The sequence below is a fragment of the Cervus elaphus genome, chromosome 19 (assembly GCF_910594005.1).
Source record: "Cervus elaphus chromosome 19, mCerEla1.1, whole genome shotgun sequence".
NCBI lineage: Eukaryota > Metazoa > Chordata > Mammalia > Artiodactyla > Cervidae > Cervus > Cervus elaphus.
The window spans coordinates 49,798,033-49,816,454 of NC_057833.1; the positions used below are offsets into that span (position 1 = coordinate 49,798,033).

The 18,422-nt window shown below is 41.5% G+C and overlaps 1 protein-coding gene across 16 annotated transcripts in view; it reads right to left on the minus strand.

Moving 5' to 3' along the window:
* Positions 1 to 18,422, minus strand: part of KALRN (kalirin RhoGEF kinase) — a 673,187-nt gene that overhangs the window by 291,336 nt on the left and 363,429 nt on the right. For all 16 annotated transcript variants that reach the window (XM_043875040.1, XM_043875043.1, XM_043875038.1 and 13 more), the window contains exon 14: positions 4,663 to 4,858. In XM_043875040.1, coding sequence (XP_043730975.1) covers positions 4,663 to 4,858 — 196 coding nt within the window. The remainder of the gene's footprint in view (positions 1 to 4,662; positions 4,859 to 18,422) is intronic.

The window sequence follows — 18,422 nt, forward strand, 5'->3', positions numbered from 1 at the left end:
TTTTTCAACTGTTCGTATGTTCTTTAAATATCTGTGTCTGCCTCAGATAGAGAATATCTTCTTTTCTCTTTTCTCCTCCCCCCACTCCTCTTTCTGTGTCACTACCTCAATTAACACCCAGTTCATAAATTACAAAGTCCTTTAATCAGGTTTTTAGATTAGTATTTTCAACCCTGGCTATATATTAGAATCACCTGGGAAGTTTAAAAAATCTGGGCCCACTCCAGACCAATTAAATAAGAATCCCTGAGGAGTGGGACCCAGACACTGGTATTTTTAAGAAGCTCTCCAGGTGATTCCAAAATATGTAGTCAGGCTGAGAACCATTGCTTTACATCAGCTTCTTTTCGCTTGCTCTCAGAGCCATATTCCTTCACCCCAGAGTAGCTTACATTTTGGAAGAACACAGGCCTTTTCTTTCCTTTTATAACATAAGTACAATTATTTGTGGTCCATTATTTTTATGTATATCGGTTTCTCCCACACTGATGTTCACTTGATTAATTCAGCAAACGTCAACATAGAGAATTTACTATGAGCAAGACATAACCACTCTGCTGTATGCTGGAAATGTAAAGAGAAGGAAGGAAATGCCCCGCCCTCATACTGCTGGAGAAGCTACAGGAACACAACCCCAAGAGAATTCAGTGTGAGCTAGAGTATCAGTACAATGTACAATAGTTATCAAGCTTTACTGAACTCATACCAGGCTCATGTTTCACCCCACTGCATGCTCACAGTGACTCCATATGGTTAGGATTCCTATAACTGCTGTTTTTTAGAGGAAGGTGAGGCTTGGAGAGATTGGATAACACGCTCAGGGAACCCATGCAGTGGGTATGATGTAGATTCCAACCCAGAAGCCTCTCTCTGTCTCTCCTGGCTGTACACTTAACTTCTATGTTGAAAGAGATGAGTGATCCTCACAACCTACTTTAAGAATTAATTTAAGTGCTGGGGCTGGGTTCTTCCCAAGCACAGTAAATTTTAAGCACCATTGCCACACACTCCAAAGAGTTTTCATTTAAAGACCATGCACAAAGAGAGAACATGACGCTTTGATTAAACCACAAAAGGAACATATGCACAAGATACACAGCTCCTGTCTTATTTCTAAGTTCACATGTAACAGTCGCATGGTCAGATAACATTAGGGAAAAGAGCTGGGGTACAACCAGTGGGGGCAGTGAAGCTAAATCATGGCAAGTGAGAACTGAAGGGAAGTTTAAGGATGAAGGCCCACCTTCCACACTAGACAGATGAAGAAACTAAGGTCTACAGAGAAAGAAGAGTGACTTCCAAAGTCAGACTGCTTGTTGGTGGTGCAGCTGGACCTTGAATTCCGCCAGCGTGTTTGCCCCACCGTGACTCTTTCCAGCAAAACCTGCTACTTCCTAAGTTGAGGCCCAATAGATAACCCTAAATGATGTGCAGGTAAAGAAAATGTTCCCATTTTTCCAACTACACTTAAGGCTGATATAGATTTAAGCAGAGGCTTTGTTTGGTTAGGGCTCTTAGCAAATCAGGTGGATTTAGTAGAACCTGGCTGAATGGCAAAGTTCACACCTAAAAGTAAGTGTAAAGAAATTCCCTATTTCTAATTATTCCTCTAAAAATCAAAGCATAAGCCCTTAATTAATTCAGCTTGGAAGGCTACATAGCAACCAAATTCATTTTTCTAATTGTTCTTTTTCTGAGACAGTAGTTTTTTTTACCTCTAGTTCAAATATAATTTATTAGACATACAAGGCAAATGTCCAGCCCATTTGTACCCTAAGTCCTGTGTCTCTGAAGTTCTGCATTCTTCAGCCACCCAGGTTCTTGGCAAGGCCCACTCTCAGTCCACCTTCAACTTCCACTCCCAGTCTCAGCTCTGGTGTGATGCCGCCCTCCCTCCAAGCCAGAGACGAGACAGACACGTCCTCTGCAGGACAGGCACATGGCAGCAGACAGAGGAAGCTTCCCTGAGAGCCCTGGAACCACTCCCCTGGAGGTCTCGTGGGCTATGCCAGACTGAACAGCTAGCCGAGGAGAAGTAGGGAACAGCCGTCCCAGCAGAAAGGGCTGAAGAGGCCAATCAAGGTTCTTTTGACAAAGCTCATTTCTAGAACAGGATATGTGGGGGTTGGCAGCCCATCTGCCTGGGGTGTTTTCACCCACTCAGCCCTCATGGTTAAGGTGGCCACCAAGCGCAGCCAGTCTATAGGGACTGCTAGCTCCTGGCAGTCTTTCTGTTACCAAGGATATCTGGCTCTTGGACAGAGGTGCGCTTGCCCAGGATCATACCAGCACCTTGCTCCTAAGTGCCGCAAGTTTTCAGGCAGATGAGGCTCTCCACCTGCGAGACACATCAGTACTGAGGGATGAAGGGATAAGCATACCTGCAGAGTTTCTCTGCACAGCTTCCTTCCTAGGTACTGTGTCTGCATTCTCTCATGTTTCCCTATCTTAGTTGGATAGCCGGCTATCTCGAGGATCATGAGGACAAGTTATAGGGTGAAACCTTGAGTCCAGACAAGGTTCTCCATCAGTTTTCCCCTTCCGTAATAAGGCTTTGAAAAGGTACAGCTGATAAAATGAGGTTCAGATTCCTAAATCTGGGATTCTGTCTTTCCAATCAGTTCTTGAGCGATGCTGGTGCTGCTGGCCCAGGGCCCACACTTACAGCAGGTCCTAGATCAACAGTCCTAGATTAGTGCATCAGAATTACCTAGAGGGCTTACTGTTGGGCCTCATGCAGGAGAGATTATGACAAGGTAGGTTCTGGGGATGGGCACCTGAACTTGCATTTCTAACAAGTACTCAGGTAATGCTGATGCTGCTGATCTGGGGACGACAAAAAACTGGAAGTTGCTGTCCTAAGGTACACCAGAGATATCGGCTGCTGTGATTTAACCTTCACGATAAAAAGCAGTGATTCTCAGCCCTGGCCGCACAGTGGCATCAACTGAGAAGGTTTTGCCAAGTCCCAACTCCCATTCAGAGATGCTAAATCAGAGTATCTGGGTATTGTCATTTTTAAAATAATCCCCAGAGAGACTACAAAGTGAATAAGGGCTCCTCCTGGAGCTGTGTGGAGCATGATCTGCACCCTGGAAACAGTGTCTCACAGACAGCTGCAGCCTGTTCACAACACAAATGAACATTCAAGGAAAGATAATGATGATCAAAGTAAATAGAGTTTACTAGATTGTCTCTCCTTCAGTTAGGAGTGAAGATCCTTTGAATGCTGGTATGTCCTGTTTCAGGTCATTAAAAGAAGCACAGTACCCTAAAGTCAAGTTTGATTGCTAAGGTCTGCCTGACAATCTTATGATTCTAAATCAACAGAGACATGGACCAACCGTGTTTCAAAGAGTTGATGGCCTGAGCTCCTGCCTGCCTCTTCCTGGGGTGGTGGAGGACCTGGGATGGTGGGGGTGAGGAGACCTGGGTTCTGGCAGTCCACTAGTTCAAGGCCCAGACCAATAACTTCTTCCTTCTGGACTAGGGAACTACTATGGCTCTCTCCAGCTCTGAGTTCAAAGGCTGTTCTGGAAAGTGGTAGGTGAAACTTAAGGGTCCATGTATTTGTTGGATAAACAACGAATAAATTCTAAATAGGAAAAGAAGTCTAGTCTGAGTAACAGCCATGTGTTTTTTGAGAAGTTATAAAATTATATGACCTTGCCACAAATGTTGTCAGTACCTTACACTCACACACAGACCAGTGATAAGAAAAATGAGGACTCTGAGAGGGCTTCCCTGGTGGCTCAGTTGGTAAAGAATCTGCCTGCAATGCGGGAGACCCTGGTTCGATCCCTGGGTTGGGAAGTTCCCTGGAGAAGGGCACGACAACCCACTCCAGTATTCTTGCCTGGAGAACTCCAGGGACAGAGGAGCCTGGTGGGCTACAGTCCATGGGATTGCAAAGAGTTGGACACGACTGAGTATCACTGAGAGGCATGGACTGGAGATGAGGAGTCAGCCCTGAGGGTGGAGGACAGGGCAAGAGAGTATGTGAACAGCAATAGCTACACATCTGAATACAAGTAACAAGGATGGCTGATGGCATTTGGAGCCCACCTGGTTTATTTCTCTAGACCACTATGTTTGTGAATCTGTGCTAATTTCCATCATTGGTTTTTCCCATTCTCCCCACAGCACCACGGAGAAGGCAATGGCAACCCACTCCAGTACTCTTGCCTGGAAAATCCCATGGACGGAGAAGCCTGGTAGGCTACAGTCCATGGGGTTGCAAAGAGTTGGACATGACTGAGCGACTTCACTTTCACGCACTGGGGAAGGAAATGGCAACCCACTCCAGTGTTCTTGCCTGGAGAATACCAGGGACAGTGGAGCCTGGTGGGCTGCTGTCTATGCAGTTGCACAGAGTCAGACACGACTGAAGCAACTTAGCAGCAGCAGTAGCCACGGCACCAGAAGAACCTGGTCCTGTTTCTTTCTTTATGATAGCTAACTGGGCAACCTCAGACACACAATTTCAGCTCTCATGCTTTAGTTTCTTTTTTTTTTTTAAATGGTTCAAAACTCTCTGTTTCTTGTACCTGTGGGAAGAGAATGAATTAGTGGAGTGGAAATGCCCCTTGGAGTTAGGATGATTGATGTTCTTGTTTTCATCATCTCCCTGCTGGACACATAAGCACAGGACAGGTCTCCTACCTGAGGCCTGGACCTCCATGATATACTGGTGCAGATCCTGGCCCTGCTGGATGACCTCAAAGGTCATGTTGTTCATGGCTAGCTTCCGCTCTGTGTGGCGCTGCAGCCGTTGTTCCGCCAGCGTTAGATCCTCCGTGTTGAAGTCATTCATCTGCCGAAGCAAATCCTCATTCCAAGCGTCGAGCTCTGCTGTCACCTGTAAGGGAACCACTGTCAGCGCAGGTTCACTGGTCCACAAGAGACAGCTATATAGAAGTTCACTGATTCTGAGCATTATTAACTAATCTAAGTCACATCTGACTCTGCTTTGCATCTCTTTCCTGACCCCTAGACTATGTTTAATGATGTTTAATGATGCCAGGCACCATGTATGCATGCCTTTAACAGGGTTCTACCTGTGTTTCAATGTCTACAACAGCTACTTTGCTGTACACCTGGAACCAACTATGCTCCAATATAAAATAAAAATGTTAAAAAATTGTTCTCCCTGTGTTTTAGTGCCTACAGCAGCAGCAAATACTTAAATGATGAATTATGGTTTAGAAAGGCTTTGCATACTCCACCTCATCCCACCCCCAATAACCTGAGACACAGGCAGGGTGGAGATCTCTAGGTCCATCTTACAGAGAAAGAAGCTGATACTCACTCACACAGATGGAATGGTTTGCCCCGAGTTTACCCTGCTCATGAGGGACACAACCTGAGGACATAACTCAGTTTCCCTCCTTACTGCAGAGACTTAGTCCACCATACCATAACTGTTGTTCTAAAGATCTCATCATTGGAGAAGACCTTAGAATTTAAGTACTGAGTCTAGCTTCAAAAAACAAGCAGAAGGCTGGAGAAGTCCAGGGGATGCCCAAAGGTCACATAATTGTTTAGAGCTGGTATACACCAAACCCAGGGATCCTGATCTGTTTCCCGTGTTCTGGGTACAGGATTCTATTACTCACAAAGGGTGATGCCTGGTAATAGTGACTAAACAAGGTGTAAATGTATAGATTACCACTAGAAATCCAAGAAGATTACACTCTATTGAAAGGCACACATGATTCTAATGAAGACTGAAGCATGGGATGAAGGGAAACTTTGCCCTGATATGGATTTGCTAATTGGTTATAGCTCTACAGTTTCAGTCACATGATGTGCCCTCATTTACTCTCAAATAAGCGCCTGCACACAGAGACTGAATCCTACACTTTGTTATGATCACTGCAATCAAACACACAGGCACAACTCAGAAGTACTTAACTGGATAATAATTCCACATGATATACAAATCAAACAAAACCTTTTCCAAAATGGGTTTCAGGTGTGTTATCTCATGAAGTACCTGTGAAGGCAAAGGCACAGGTAGTGTCACTCTCGTTTCTGGGAAGAGGCGATGGAAGCCTCACCCCAGATCACACGGTGCAGTTTGGTCCAGGCACCCTAAGCACACAGCCGAGACCAGCTTAGTGATTTTCATCATGCTGGGAGTCATCCCAGCTGACATGTGGCAAAACCTTCCCAGTTACCAAACACTGCTATCCAGGAACATCAGGAGACAAAGAGAAGGAAAGACCAGTCTGATGCAGCCTGTTCATAATAGGAGATGGTGCTGTTCCATGCTGTGCCAGGGCCACACAGACCCAGATGGGAAAGGCAAGCAGTCCCTCATGAGAGGCACAGGATTCCCATTCTTTGTCTGACAGTAAGACTTTCCTCCATTGAAAGTGGAGTTACTCTCTTTGAAGCAGAAATAGGGAAACTAAAAATATTACCTTCACAAGTCAGACAGAGGAAGACAAATATCATATGATATTACTTATATGTGGAATCTTAAAAAAAAAAAAAGGGTACAAATGAACTTATCTGCAAAACAGAACTAGAGCTACAGATGTAGAAAACAACATCATAGTTACGAGGGGCTGAGGAGGGCAGAGTACACTGGAAGATGGAGACCGACACATACACAGCACTGTGTATGAAACAGCCAGTAAGAGCCTGCTGGGCAGCACAGGGAGCTCTACTCAACACTCCGCAATGGCCTACATGGGAAACACATCTAAACAAGAGTGGATACTTGTATAGCTGATTCACTCTGCTGTACATCTGAAGCTAATACAACATGGTAAATCAACTATAGTATAATAAAAATTTTTTTAAAAACCCTTCACTGTCATGTATTCTCACCTTATGCCCCTACCTCTTTGCAGGTCAACTAAGGGATCCACTGAGTTCAGCCCAAACCTGGTATCGATTTGTGGTGAGTTCTTGGTGATTTGGGAATCAGCAGGTTGGCAGGCACACAAGTTTTTGTTATATCCTATCTTTGAAAAGCACTTCATTCTCTAACTAGAGAAGGGAGTTAAAATGAGAAAAATAAGAGTGAGAACTTATAATTGTGGGCTTCCTTGATGGCTCAGTTGGTAAAGAATCCTGCCTGCAATGCAGGAGACCCAGGTTCAATCCCTGGGTGGGGAAGATCCCATGGAGAAGGAAATGGCAACCCACTCCAGTATTCTTGCCTGGAGAATCCCATGGACAGAGGAGCCTGGTGGCCCACAGTCCATGGGGTTGCAAAGAGTCAGACATAACTTAGCAACTAAACCACCACCAACTTATAATTTATAAGAGATAATTTATAGAATGAATAGGACTGTATAGGCTAGGCCTATAAATGTTTTTCCTTCTTGTATTTAGAAAAATTGAAGTAAAATTTGCATACAATAAAATACACAAACATTCAGTTCTATGAGTTTTGACAATTTTAGATATCAGTGTAACCATCACCAAAAACAAAATACTGTACCTTTCCATTACCCTAGGGACTCACCACTTCCAGTCAGTTCCTGCCCACTGCCTTCAGGTACTACTTTCTGATTTCTATCATCACAGATTCTTAGATTCCGTATAAATGAAATCATACAATATGGACTCTCATGTCTGGTTTCTTGTGTTCAACACACTGTATTTAAGATTCAACTGTGTTGTATCGTTCATTCCTTGCTACTGCTGAGTACCGTTCCATGGTGTAGAGATACCGGGATTTGTTTACCAGTCCTCAAGTTGATGAACTCCTAGGTTGTTTTAGTATTTCGCTATTATGAATAAGGCTGATGTGAAAGACTTGCACTAGTCTTCTGTGGACACAGGTTTTCATTTCTCTTGAGAGTCACTTAGGAGTGTGATTGTAGGGTCATAGGATAAGTGTATACTTAACATTCCCAAGAGGAATTTCACATTCCCTGTGAAAGTTCTAGTTGCTCACCATCATTTGGTATTATCAGTCTATTTAATTTTAGCCATGCTAGTGGGTGTGAAGTGATATCTTATGATTTTAGGTTGTATTTTCCTGAAAACTCATCATGGTGAGCACATTTTCATGTGGTTATTGACTGCTGGTATCTACTTTTAGAAAGTGTCAAGTTTTTTTTTCTCATTTTTCAGAACCTAGGTTATCTTTTGATTATAGATTTGTTCGCGTTCTTAATACATGCTGGATATAAGTCATTTATCAGATAATATAAGGGAAAGAGCCCAAACAAAATTTTTAGTCCATTTCCTTGCTTACAAATTTAAGGGAAGTAAGAATAAGACAAGCATGAAATAAACAGTCTGCTTTTTCTTTACATTTTAGCTTTGGCTTTGTTTTCATGAAACTGAGTCAAAGAAGAAGCTGTTTGCTGCAGGAAGACCCTAGAGAGGTCCCGAGACATGAGTCTGTGGAGTGGAAAGGCAAGGTGCCAAGAGTCCTCATCAGAGCAGAGCAATGATGAGGTGCTGTAGCTGCGAGAATAAGGCTCAGAGGTCTGGTATCTTGAGAATCTGAATCCAAACCAAATGTGAAATATGCCCAGGATTCTATATCTGGTGTTTCTATATTCCTTCCTTCTCCTTCTCTACCTACACTACCCAACACCATTAAGCTGAGGGGCCCAAGCCTGAAATGAAGCCTGAAGAATGAGAATTTCAAGAAGCTACTCAACGCAACAGCCTGACTTCCAAGCTTTGCTCCTTGGGTCCATACACTCTTTACTATCTCTGTGTCTAACTCTTCCCAACCCCCAAGAACTGAAGCCCAGAGCAGTGAAACAGTCTGATTTATGTATTTCAAATGATGGCTGGAGTTTAAATTATTTTCTTTCCTGAGTATTTTCTGTTTCCTCAAGGAATATTCTGTTATTGGCTTCCCCCTCTCCACCTTTCTAGGGCACAAGGCTGGCACAGAGCAGGCGTTCATTTTTTAAGGGACAAAAATTTGTTTTCAAACCTGAGGTTCACTTTACTGCTAATGAACAAACCTAGCTTTCTAGCCCCATCTCATGCTCTCCTGTTATGTGAACGAGGCACGTGGCTTACTCTCTGTTGTGAGAAGTTGCTCTGCCCTCTGCAGCCACCTTCTCTGGTCCAGCAGCCCTGAGACATACTTGTTCCTCCTCCCAGTCTACTCACCACTTTCCAAAGTCAACTCTGGCATGGAGTTTCATGACAACCCCCAGAACCTGATGTTTTTCTCTGGTTTATCTCATTACACAGGACAAGGGTTAATTTGCTAGTACAGAAACAAAACCATGAAAAGAAAAACCTGTCTGGTGGATTAATCTGGTGATCTAACTCCATTTGGAGAGGAAACCTGGAAGAATTTGTTCTGGGCAGAAACTAGGGCCTGAACCAAATGAGTAAAAGATGGAACATAAGGTACCCACAGGACATTCAGCTTTCAATCAACCTATTTTTTTTTTTTTTCTTCCACTCAATTAGCTCCATCTCAGCTCCTGGCTCACTCAGTTCCTCTCTTGGCTCTGATGGCCACTCTCTGCCTTGCTCTTCTGAATTAATTGAAGTGTTAGGATATGATGACCTCTTTGAGAGATACATTGGCAGTGTTTTCTATTCTAACAATTATCTACTCCAGAGTCACAACCATAAGGGAAATCAGAGAAAAGAGCTAAACAGGAATTTAGATAGGATAAGAGGCAGTGGGAAGTGGGAAGGCACTTCAAAAAGAAGCCCAAAGCTCTCCTGCCAGATGAGATTCACTGAATCCAGTGTTCTGCAGCCCAAAACTGACTCCAGGGACTTGGTTTAGCAGTGGCCTTGGGCTCTGTTCTCAGAAAGCCCTCTTCTTTGGCTCCTCCCATTTTTGGGGTCCTTCTCAGTAGTTATGTGTAGAGGATTCTTTCCCACCCCCAAGTGTCTTAAAGAAGATATTTTACCCTGAACTGTGTATTCATTATGGGATAGACAGTATTTACCACTAGCTTCCCAGGTAGCACTAGTGGTAAAGAACCCACCTGCCAATGCAGGAGACACAAGAGACAGGGGTTCAATCCCTGGGTGGGAAAGATCCCCTGGGGGAGGACATGGCAACCCACTCCAGTATTCTTGCCTGGAGAATTCCCACAGACAGAGGAGCCTGGCAGGCTACAGTCCATAGGATTGCAGAGTCGGACACGACTGAAGCAACTTACCCCTCAGTGTTAAGCATTTGATTTTCTTTTATTTCATCCTTATAGCAACTCCTCACAGCAACAACATGAGAAAACAAAGGCACAGAGAAGTCACATCATTTGCCTCAGGGTCTCAGATTTGGTGGTGGCAGAACTGAGCACTCAGCTACAAGGTCAAGGGCTCTTAACCATGGTGTCATATCAACAGAGCTGGTCCAAGAACTAGCTTCAGGGGGTAGCTTTCTTTTTATTTTTCTCACTTCAGAGAAGTGCCTGTTTAACCTTTCCTCTGTTTTCTTCTCTAAAAAAACCCTCACAAACTGATTGTAACTCCGTTTTCTTCACTTCACATGAACCTTTAAAATTAATCATGTGCTTTGAACAGATCAATAAATTGTATGTTTGTGGCTTTATATAAAGCCAGGAATAACTTACCCTTTCAAAAAACACACAACCTTCCCCTAGTAAGATATTTTTGTTGACGAGTTTGGTAAATTTTAAAAATTGATTCTGAGTACTTATATACTTAAAAATATACTTTATATACTTAAACTATACTGAGTACTTATACTCAGTATAAAGGTCATATTAATCTAACTGGAATTCTTTGGTCCCTTAGAAGCCTTTGGGGTTTCCCTGTGGCTCAGACGGTAATGAATTTGTCTGCGACGCAGAGGACCTGGGTTCGATCCCTGGGTTGGGAAGATCCCCTGGAGAAGGGCATGGCAACCCACTCCAGTATTCTAGCCTGGTGGGCTGCAGTCTATGAGGTTGCAAAGAGTTGGACAGGACTGAGTAACTAACACTTTCACTTTTATTTTCAGGAGCCTTTGCCATGAACAGGAGAAACATCTGCAATCTGGCATTGGGGTGTGAACACTGGGTTGTGGCAGAGAGAAGTGTAACCTGCCCTCTGCATGGGCACATTCTCTTTATGGCAAGAGCAAATGCCTGTGGCTCTCACAGCAGTTACATGAACACTCAGGGATCACCTAACAGAACTGGGTAATAAATTCAGAGAGAATAAGATGGGATGTTTGCTTAAAATGTGGATGCAAATACATATACATATTTATATATACATATATATAGCAAATTTGTTATTTAGGCAGTTTATTTATAATAACAATGCTAACTACAATGTATTACAGTGTTAAGTGCTAGGTACTTGAGTTCTATGTGTTAACTCATTAAATCCTTAATAACTCTATGGACTGGGAATTATTATTCTCATACCTATTTCTCAGATGAGGAAACCAAGGGAGTAACTTGCATAAAATCATACAATTAGTAAAGCTGGTGAGACAGGTTTCAAACCCAGGCCCTGTAACTCATACTGCATACTCAGTGACTATACTACACTGCCATTCAGCAAAGAGTGTGTGTGTGTGTGTGTGTGTGTGTGTATCAACACTACATATGTTATGCACATTAAGGTCCAATCCCATTCCAACTAATAGTGAGGAGGAAGGGTCTAAGGCATTTCTCTGTGGTAAGATGCTCTGAAATACATGAGCTGTCAATGCAAATGAACATCTTTCTGTTCTATAATGTCACTATTTATATTAAAATGAGAAAACTGAAGGCTAAATATTCTTCACTGACCTACAAGTGCTGGCTGGTAGGAGAAGAGATATTGCAGCTAAATAGAGTTTCATTGCTTTGGGAAGGGCTATTTCATCTACAATGGGTATGTATAGTTACATGTTCTTTGGACTGCAAGGAGATCCAATCAGTCAATCCTAAAGGAAATCAGCCCTGAATATTCATTGGAAGGACTGATGCTGAAGCTGAAGCTCCAATACTTAGACCACCTGATATGAAGACCTGAGTCACTGGAAAAGACCCTGATGCTGGGAAAGACTGAAGGCAAAAAGAGAAGGGGGCCTCAGAGGATGAGATGGTTAGATAGCATCACTAATTCAATGGACATGAATCTGAGCAAAGTCTGGGAGATAGTGAAGGACAGGGGAGCCTGGTGTGCTGCAGTCCATGGGATCACAAAGAGTCAGACACGACTTAGCGACTGAACAACAACATATTTATGTGTATTACCACTGTGAAACTAAACTAAATTACCATAGCCATTTGTTCTTCTTGTAGTCTAGTATTAGGTTCTTTTCTGTTAATCAATTAAAATGATGAGATTAGTGAATTCTAATACAGATTATTTTAAAAATATATCATGGAATTTCACTTTGTTTTAGAAATATATACAATCTGTCCAGAGTTAAAATATTTATGTATGTAGGTATAAGGAAACCTTTGAGGATACTGCAAGAAGCAGTATGGAAAAGCAGGACTTAGCAATAAAGAAATCCATGCAGTTATTTTTTTATTTTTGTGAAAAAAATGTAAGAACATATCATAACACTCTAACTGATGAGTTCCAATGTTTGGCTACCTAATTTCTATTCCAATTGGATAATTTAGATAATGGAACACAACTTTTACGACCAAGTTCATGTTCTTTTTTTCATCATCATCATGATTAAAATTGAGATCTTTTAAAACCATGACTGATACTGAGGGGATCTTGAGTCTTTATTTTGCCCATATCTTTGCCTCTTAATCAGTTTGAGACTCATAGAAATCTACTGTTTTCAAAAAAATCTCCCCTCTGTTGAAGAGCTCCCATGATATATATTGTTCACTCATTCTAGAACTTATCAATGCTTGAGTGTCAGAACGGGTTTTCTCCCGTGAAGGCTAAACACCCCATGCTGGAGTTTACATTATTTCCTTCTACTGAGTTCCCTGCATCTTTACCAGAAAGAAGTGGGCAGCATTTGAACCTTCATAATGTCTCCTGACTTCAGGTCCACAGCCCCTTACCCACTCCATTACAGAATGATCTGAAAGCTTCCATTAGGGATCTTTGATAATTTAACAAAACAGGTGACAGTCCAGAATACTAAAGCTATGTAAAGAATCCTTTTTTTTTTTTTTTTTAATGGAAGATGTGAGGGGAGACTGCCAATGATTCTGAAATCAATTTGACAAAAGTCTAGAAAAAACTGTCAAATAAATATTTTGTGAGAATTTTGGTTTACTTTATTGCACTTATTCTGTATTTCCTTTGCAAAAGATCTGGAGTACATTTAGAAAAGGCTATAGGGATCCCAAGGGAACCTACAAAGACTGATCCCAAACACATCTTACTTTTTTTTTATTGATATAGTTACTATGTTGGTGAGTTTGAGGCACATTACAACCAGGAGAACAGCAAGGCTTTGCAGAGTCTAACACTATCTATGGAGGGCTATGAAATTGGACCAGAAGATGATGTGGCCCTTTAAGGAATGACTGTGCAGGCTGATGGCTCTGTGTCACTGAAGGAAGATGTCCAGTGAAGCACCACAGAGCCCTGCCTGACCTGGCCAATATTTCAAATTGTTGAAACACTGTTAGCAATAATAAATTAAATATATTTTGATAGGCTGAAGAACTGCACCAGAAAAAAGAGAGTAAAATTTGAGAGGAAAAATACATAAAATGCTTTCATTTAAATTTTTTAAAAAGTCAGTGTATTGGAAACATGTACCCTGAAAAAACAGCCAGGGGTTTTTAAGGGAGCAGACGTGTCAAAGGACAGGTGATGAAGTCATAGAAACGTCTCTTGGGCTGTGCGTGTAGAACACCAGTGTCTTGGACACACAGCTCCCCCAGGGTTGGTGGGGATGGGGTTATAAGCCACCGTGGATAACTAGAGTCCAGCCACCAGGGGGCAATGAGGCAACAATGTGGACCCAGGAAATGGGGAGAACACTGGGGCTATATCCCACAGAAGGGCTAACAGTGAAGAGAAGTAGCTATTGAAGTTTTAGAGTCAGAGAGGACTGCAGAAATAACTTTCACAATCTCAACACTTTCTGGATAAAGAAAAAGAGGCCTATGATGAACATTTTCAAATATTTTTAAAGCTTCCAAAAAGAGGGAGCAGATTTGTTCTGTTTCTCCAGAGAGCAGAAGCAGGAGGAAAGGGCAAAAGATCTTGGTTCAACACAATAATGAGATCCTGAGTTCCCTCCTCTCCTGAACTCTGCTTCTGGGCTCTGGAGATATTCTGGTAGAGGCTGGATGGCATTCTTCAGAGATGCCAAACCCTGGCCATCAATTTTTACCTGTCCTCCAGGTGTCATCTTACTGGGAAACCTTCCACAGGCAGTCTGAAAAGCTAAGCATTCTTGCCTCAGTGTTCTCATTGACCTGTAAGCCTGTCTGTGTTATTATCACTATGGGATGGTTCTGTTTCTGTGGTTCTTCCCAACTAGCCCCCAACTAGCAGGGACAGTTTCATCCACAGTGCCCAAAATAATTTTTGAGGCATAGTAGATGCTCACTAAATGTTTATCAAGTTGAATTTCTGTTAGGTAAAAGGCTGACTGAACAATCTCACTCAAGTATAAAACATAAAAGGCCTCTGCATACAACCAATCACAGAGCTGATACTACCAGTGAATAACAATCAGCTTTCTCTACTCTAGGAAGAATTTTCCTCCTTGAAGGCCATTTTTCTCTAGCCTCAGCCTGGCCCCAGCCTATCCCAATATGAACCCCATGGATTCAGAGCTGCTATTCCACTCCTTACTCTGATTAATTATGCAGATTAATTTTCAGGTACATTGAAAAAACTTTGATTATAATTACAGAGTCAGAAATTTAAAAGAAAGATTATAACTGTGGCCCATTTTTCATAAAGTCCCTTATAGGTTATCTTTCTTGGTGTCATTCCTAGTACTCTCCAGTATGGGTATGCTCATCCCAGGGGGTGCCCAAGATTGCCCACTGATAACAAATAGAAAAATTCTAAGTATATAAATAATCATATGTATGTACATATATATTATATGCACACATATTTGATCAAACTACTAAAAAAAAAGATACAACATTTCCCTGGACTTTCATAGTATACTGATCCCAGACTCTCACTTGTACCACATGGCAGATGGTGTGGGGGGAGGGCTCCTCAGGGGACATAGGAAGTACCTCAATACAGACGGACTTTCTGGCTCATCTGTTCAGCTGCTTTCAGCATATTTCAAATTATTGCTCTTTTCATGTGCCCAGTTAAATGGACTTATCTATTATCTAGTTTTAACTAAACTACCCTTCACAAAAGACATGTGGCTTAACAAGGTTCCTCAAAGAAACTACAGTTTGAAGATAATACTGACCATGAAAACTCAAGAGAACCCTGAACTCTTTGGCAGCCACATGATGGGGTAAAGAAACAATGACAATCTAATCAGATCTGTCAAGAAGCCAGAACCAAAAAATAATTGAAAATTATCAAGAATACTATTTGAAATACAGAACTGCAGCTTCTAATGAAAAAGTCAAGCTTCACTCACCCTAAAGGCACAGTGAATTTTGAGATTATTAGTGACAGTAGAATACGTACATAATTTATAAGCTAATAAGGTACATATGTAGAGAGCTGAAAGTTCAAAAATAGTTTATTGTGTATAATCAAAGGAGTTTGGAGACCACTGACTTGTTCCTGTTTCTAAAAATAAAATATTTTTAGAAATATTTAGAAATATATAAATAAATAAATTTCTTTAGAAAGAAACAAAATATTTCTTTCCAATCATTCTAATTAATTGTATAAAAGGTGAAATGCATGGAAGCATCAAAAAGAAGAAGACATTTTCCATATTCTTACCATCACAAGATAAAGATTATTTGCATTTTGTGAAGTGTCTTTTCTATTACAACTGTTTCTTATAACATCTTTCACAGAAGTAAGCTGAACTTACAGGGAAAAACCTTTATAGAATATCTGTGCATCATTGCTTCTGGTCTCCAGTGATATGAAGAAGGCATATCAGGAATGCAGTCTTGGTTTTTTAACTTTTGCCTAATACATTTGGGATAAGTGTCACTCTTAGCCAGGTACCCTCAACCCCATCCCAAGTACTCTGGGAGCCATATAATTAAGTAAAAGGAAACTAGTGCAGCAACTCATGTGTTATCTTAATTTTAAAATTAATTAGCCCATGCCAGCCATCAGTGACATGGTTAAGGAGTCTTGACTTAGACTCCCCAGATGTCGGGGACAGGCCTGCACTGGTCTTCAGTAATCCCTAGGAATTCTGAGTATGTCCATCAGATGCCTTCCTTTAGGGAAGGAAACCATAGCTGTAGGTCCTGCAGTGACAGCCTCTGCCCTGGCTTATATCCACACATCTCTCATTACAGAAACCACCCTCAGTTTCACACTCTGAATCATCTCTAGAAGCTTGCCTTTTACCCCTACAGTGAAACACTAGTTGGCATTTGAAATAATCTCATCACCCTCAAATATAACTCTGACAATCTGACTTAAAGCAGAAATTTTCCATAGGTTTGGCAGGATTTTCATTCCTATCTAAGATGAAAAGCAACATTTCCCCAAGTTTGGGGCCACACCTGAAATGGGGAACCAGACCTCTGCTAAAACCTGGGTGCAGAACCAAATTCTTATTCTCCTCATTTGACCTATTCACTATTTTCATCTCCCTCATTTTATTAGATCCTTTATTACTTCCCTGCTTCAGCTTCGCTGCATACCAAGCTGTCCAAGTTGTCAGGGTGGGAGGGGAAACTTTTATACAACACAAAGGCTGAGAAATGCAAATCCTACAATTTAAATATCAAGCTCTTCTACTGCAACATATAAATAGGATCAAATTTTAAACTATTTGATCTATAGTCAACTTTATTTAAAAAAAAACAAAGTGTATTTTTTCTCTGTAGGCTTTGGATTGGAAATGGATCATCCCAGAATCACTGCAGGCAAACACATCCTAATGGTGCCCCCAGCTGATGTTAATGGGTTACAGTCCAAGTAGTGAAGTGAAGCTAATTGACCCATTCTGGAACTAAACCAGCAACCCAGACCTCAAAACCACAGACATCTCACCAAATAAAGCTTAAACACCCAAACCCTTAGGTTATTTCCTTCTCCTTAAGCATTTTTTGATGTGGACTTGGAATGATAGGAAAGTAAATAATGAACACAACAGCCAAATTCCCACACCTGCTAACGTAATTCCCTCATGAATGTACTCACTCTTAGTGGGTCAAATGGAGTCGAGTAAGGATGATAGGAATGTCTGTGGCCAATACTACTGCAACCAAACATCACCTCTGTTTATTTCTCACTCGCAATTGCCACTCTTTCTTTTATTACCTTTGTCACCCCACGTTCATTCCTTTCCTCACACTAATATCTCTAATTTTCCATTGGCATTTTCATTGTTCTTTCAATATATGTTTAAATACCATTTGCAACCTGAAATCACTATGAGTACCAATTCAAAATAGATTATAAATATAAAGTATAAATAAATTCACTTGAAGTTATGGAATGAGCTGGAAGGATAATCAAGATCTAGATTGAAAGACTTATCTCTTCCTTTATTTCAGAAATTGTCCAGAGAGCACCTTTTAGAACATGACATCTTTAAGTAAAAATTTGCAGTGGCTTCTAGAAGTTAGGATAGAGGTGAAGAAGAGAAAGGTCAAAAGAGAGTCAGAAATAGGAAGGATTGCTCTAGGGATTGAAGAAGAGGGCATCTGTTGCCAAAACAGCTTTCTGGCCTGTAAGGGGTTGGGAATGACATTGAGACTGGAATATTGGAGCATTCAACATTTGAAAGGTTTCCCTGATGGCTCAGATGGTAAAGAATTTGCCTGAATGCGGGAGACACAAGTTCAATCTCTGTCGGGAAGATTTCCTAGAGGAGGGAATGCCAACACACTCTAGTATTCATGCCTAAAGAACTCCTTGGACAGAGGAGTCTGGCGAGCTACAGTCCATGGGGTTGCAAAGAGTTGGACACAACTGTGCGACTAACACTTTAACACTTACGTTTGAAAAAATAATAATTTTCCTTCCCAAACCAGTTCCACAGAAGTTTCCATAGATGTTGTTGGGAAGATCAATCCCAGACACCCAGAAGCCTCAACTTGGAGATGGCGGGAATGCAAAGTAAAGTTTTAATGAATGGTAGGCAGAGAATTGGTTTTCCTTTACAACACACCAGCCAGGAGCAAAGAGAAGACATAGTTTTTAATCATTTGCCATCCCTTAAAAGGACAATGCTTCATAGGTGTTGGATGTTTTTCACACCTCAGAAACCCTACTGATCTGACTTTAGTCACTGACTTAAAGCAGAAAATAATAAAAGATTGGTATTATGTGGGGCAGACATTATTAGTAGGCATCACAAACAGGACATAAATATATCAGAACACCAGAGTCTGACCTTCCCAGGATGAGCTGAGGCGTTGATGAGATGAACCAGCAAATGACCTTTGCACATGCTTAGTTTC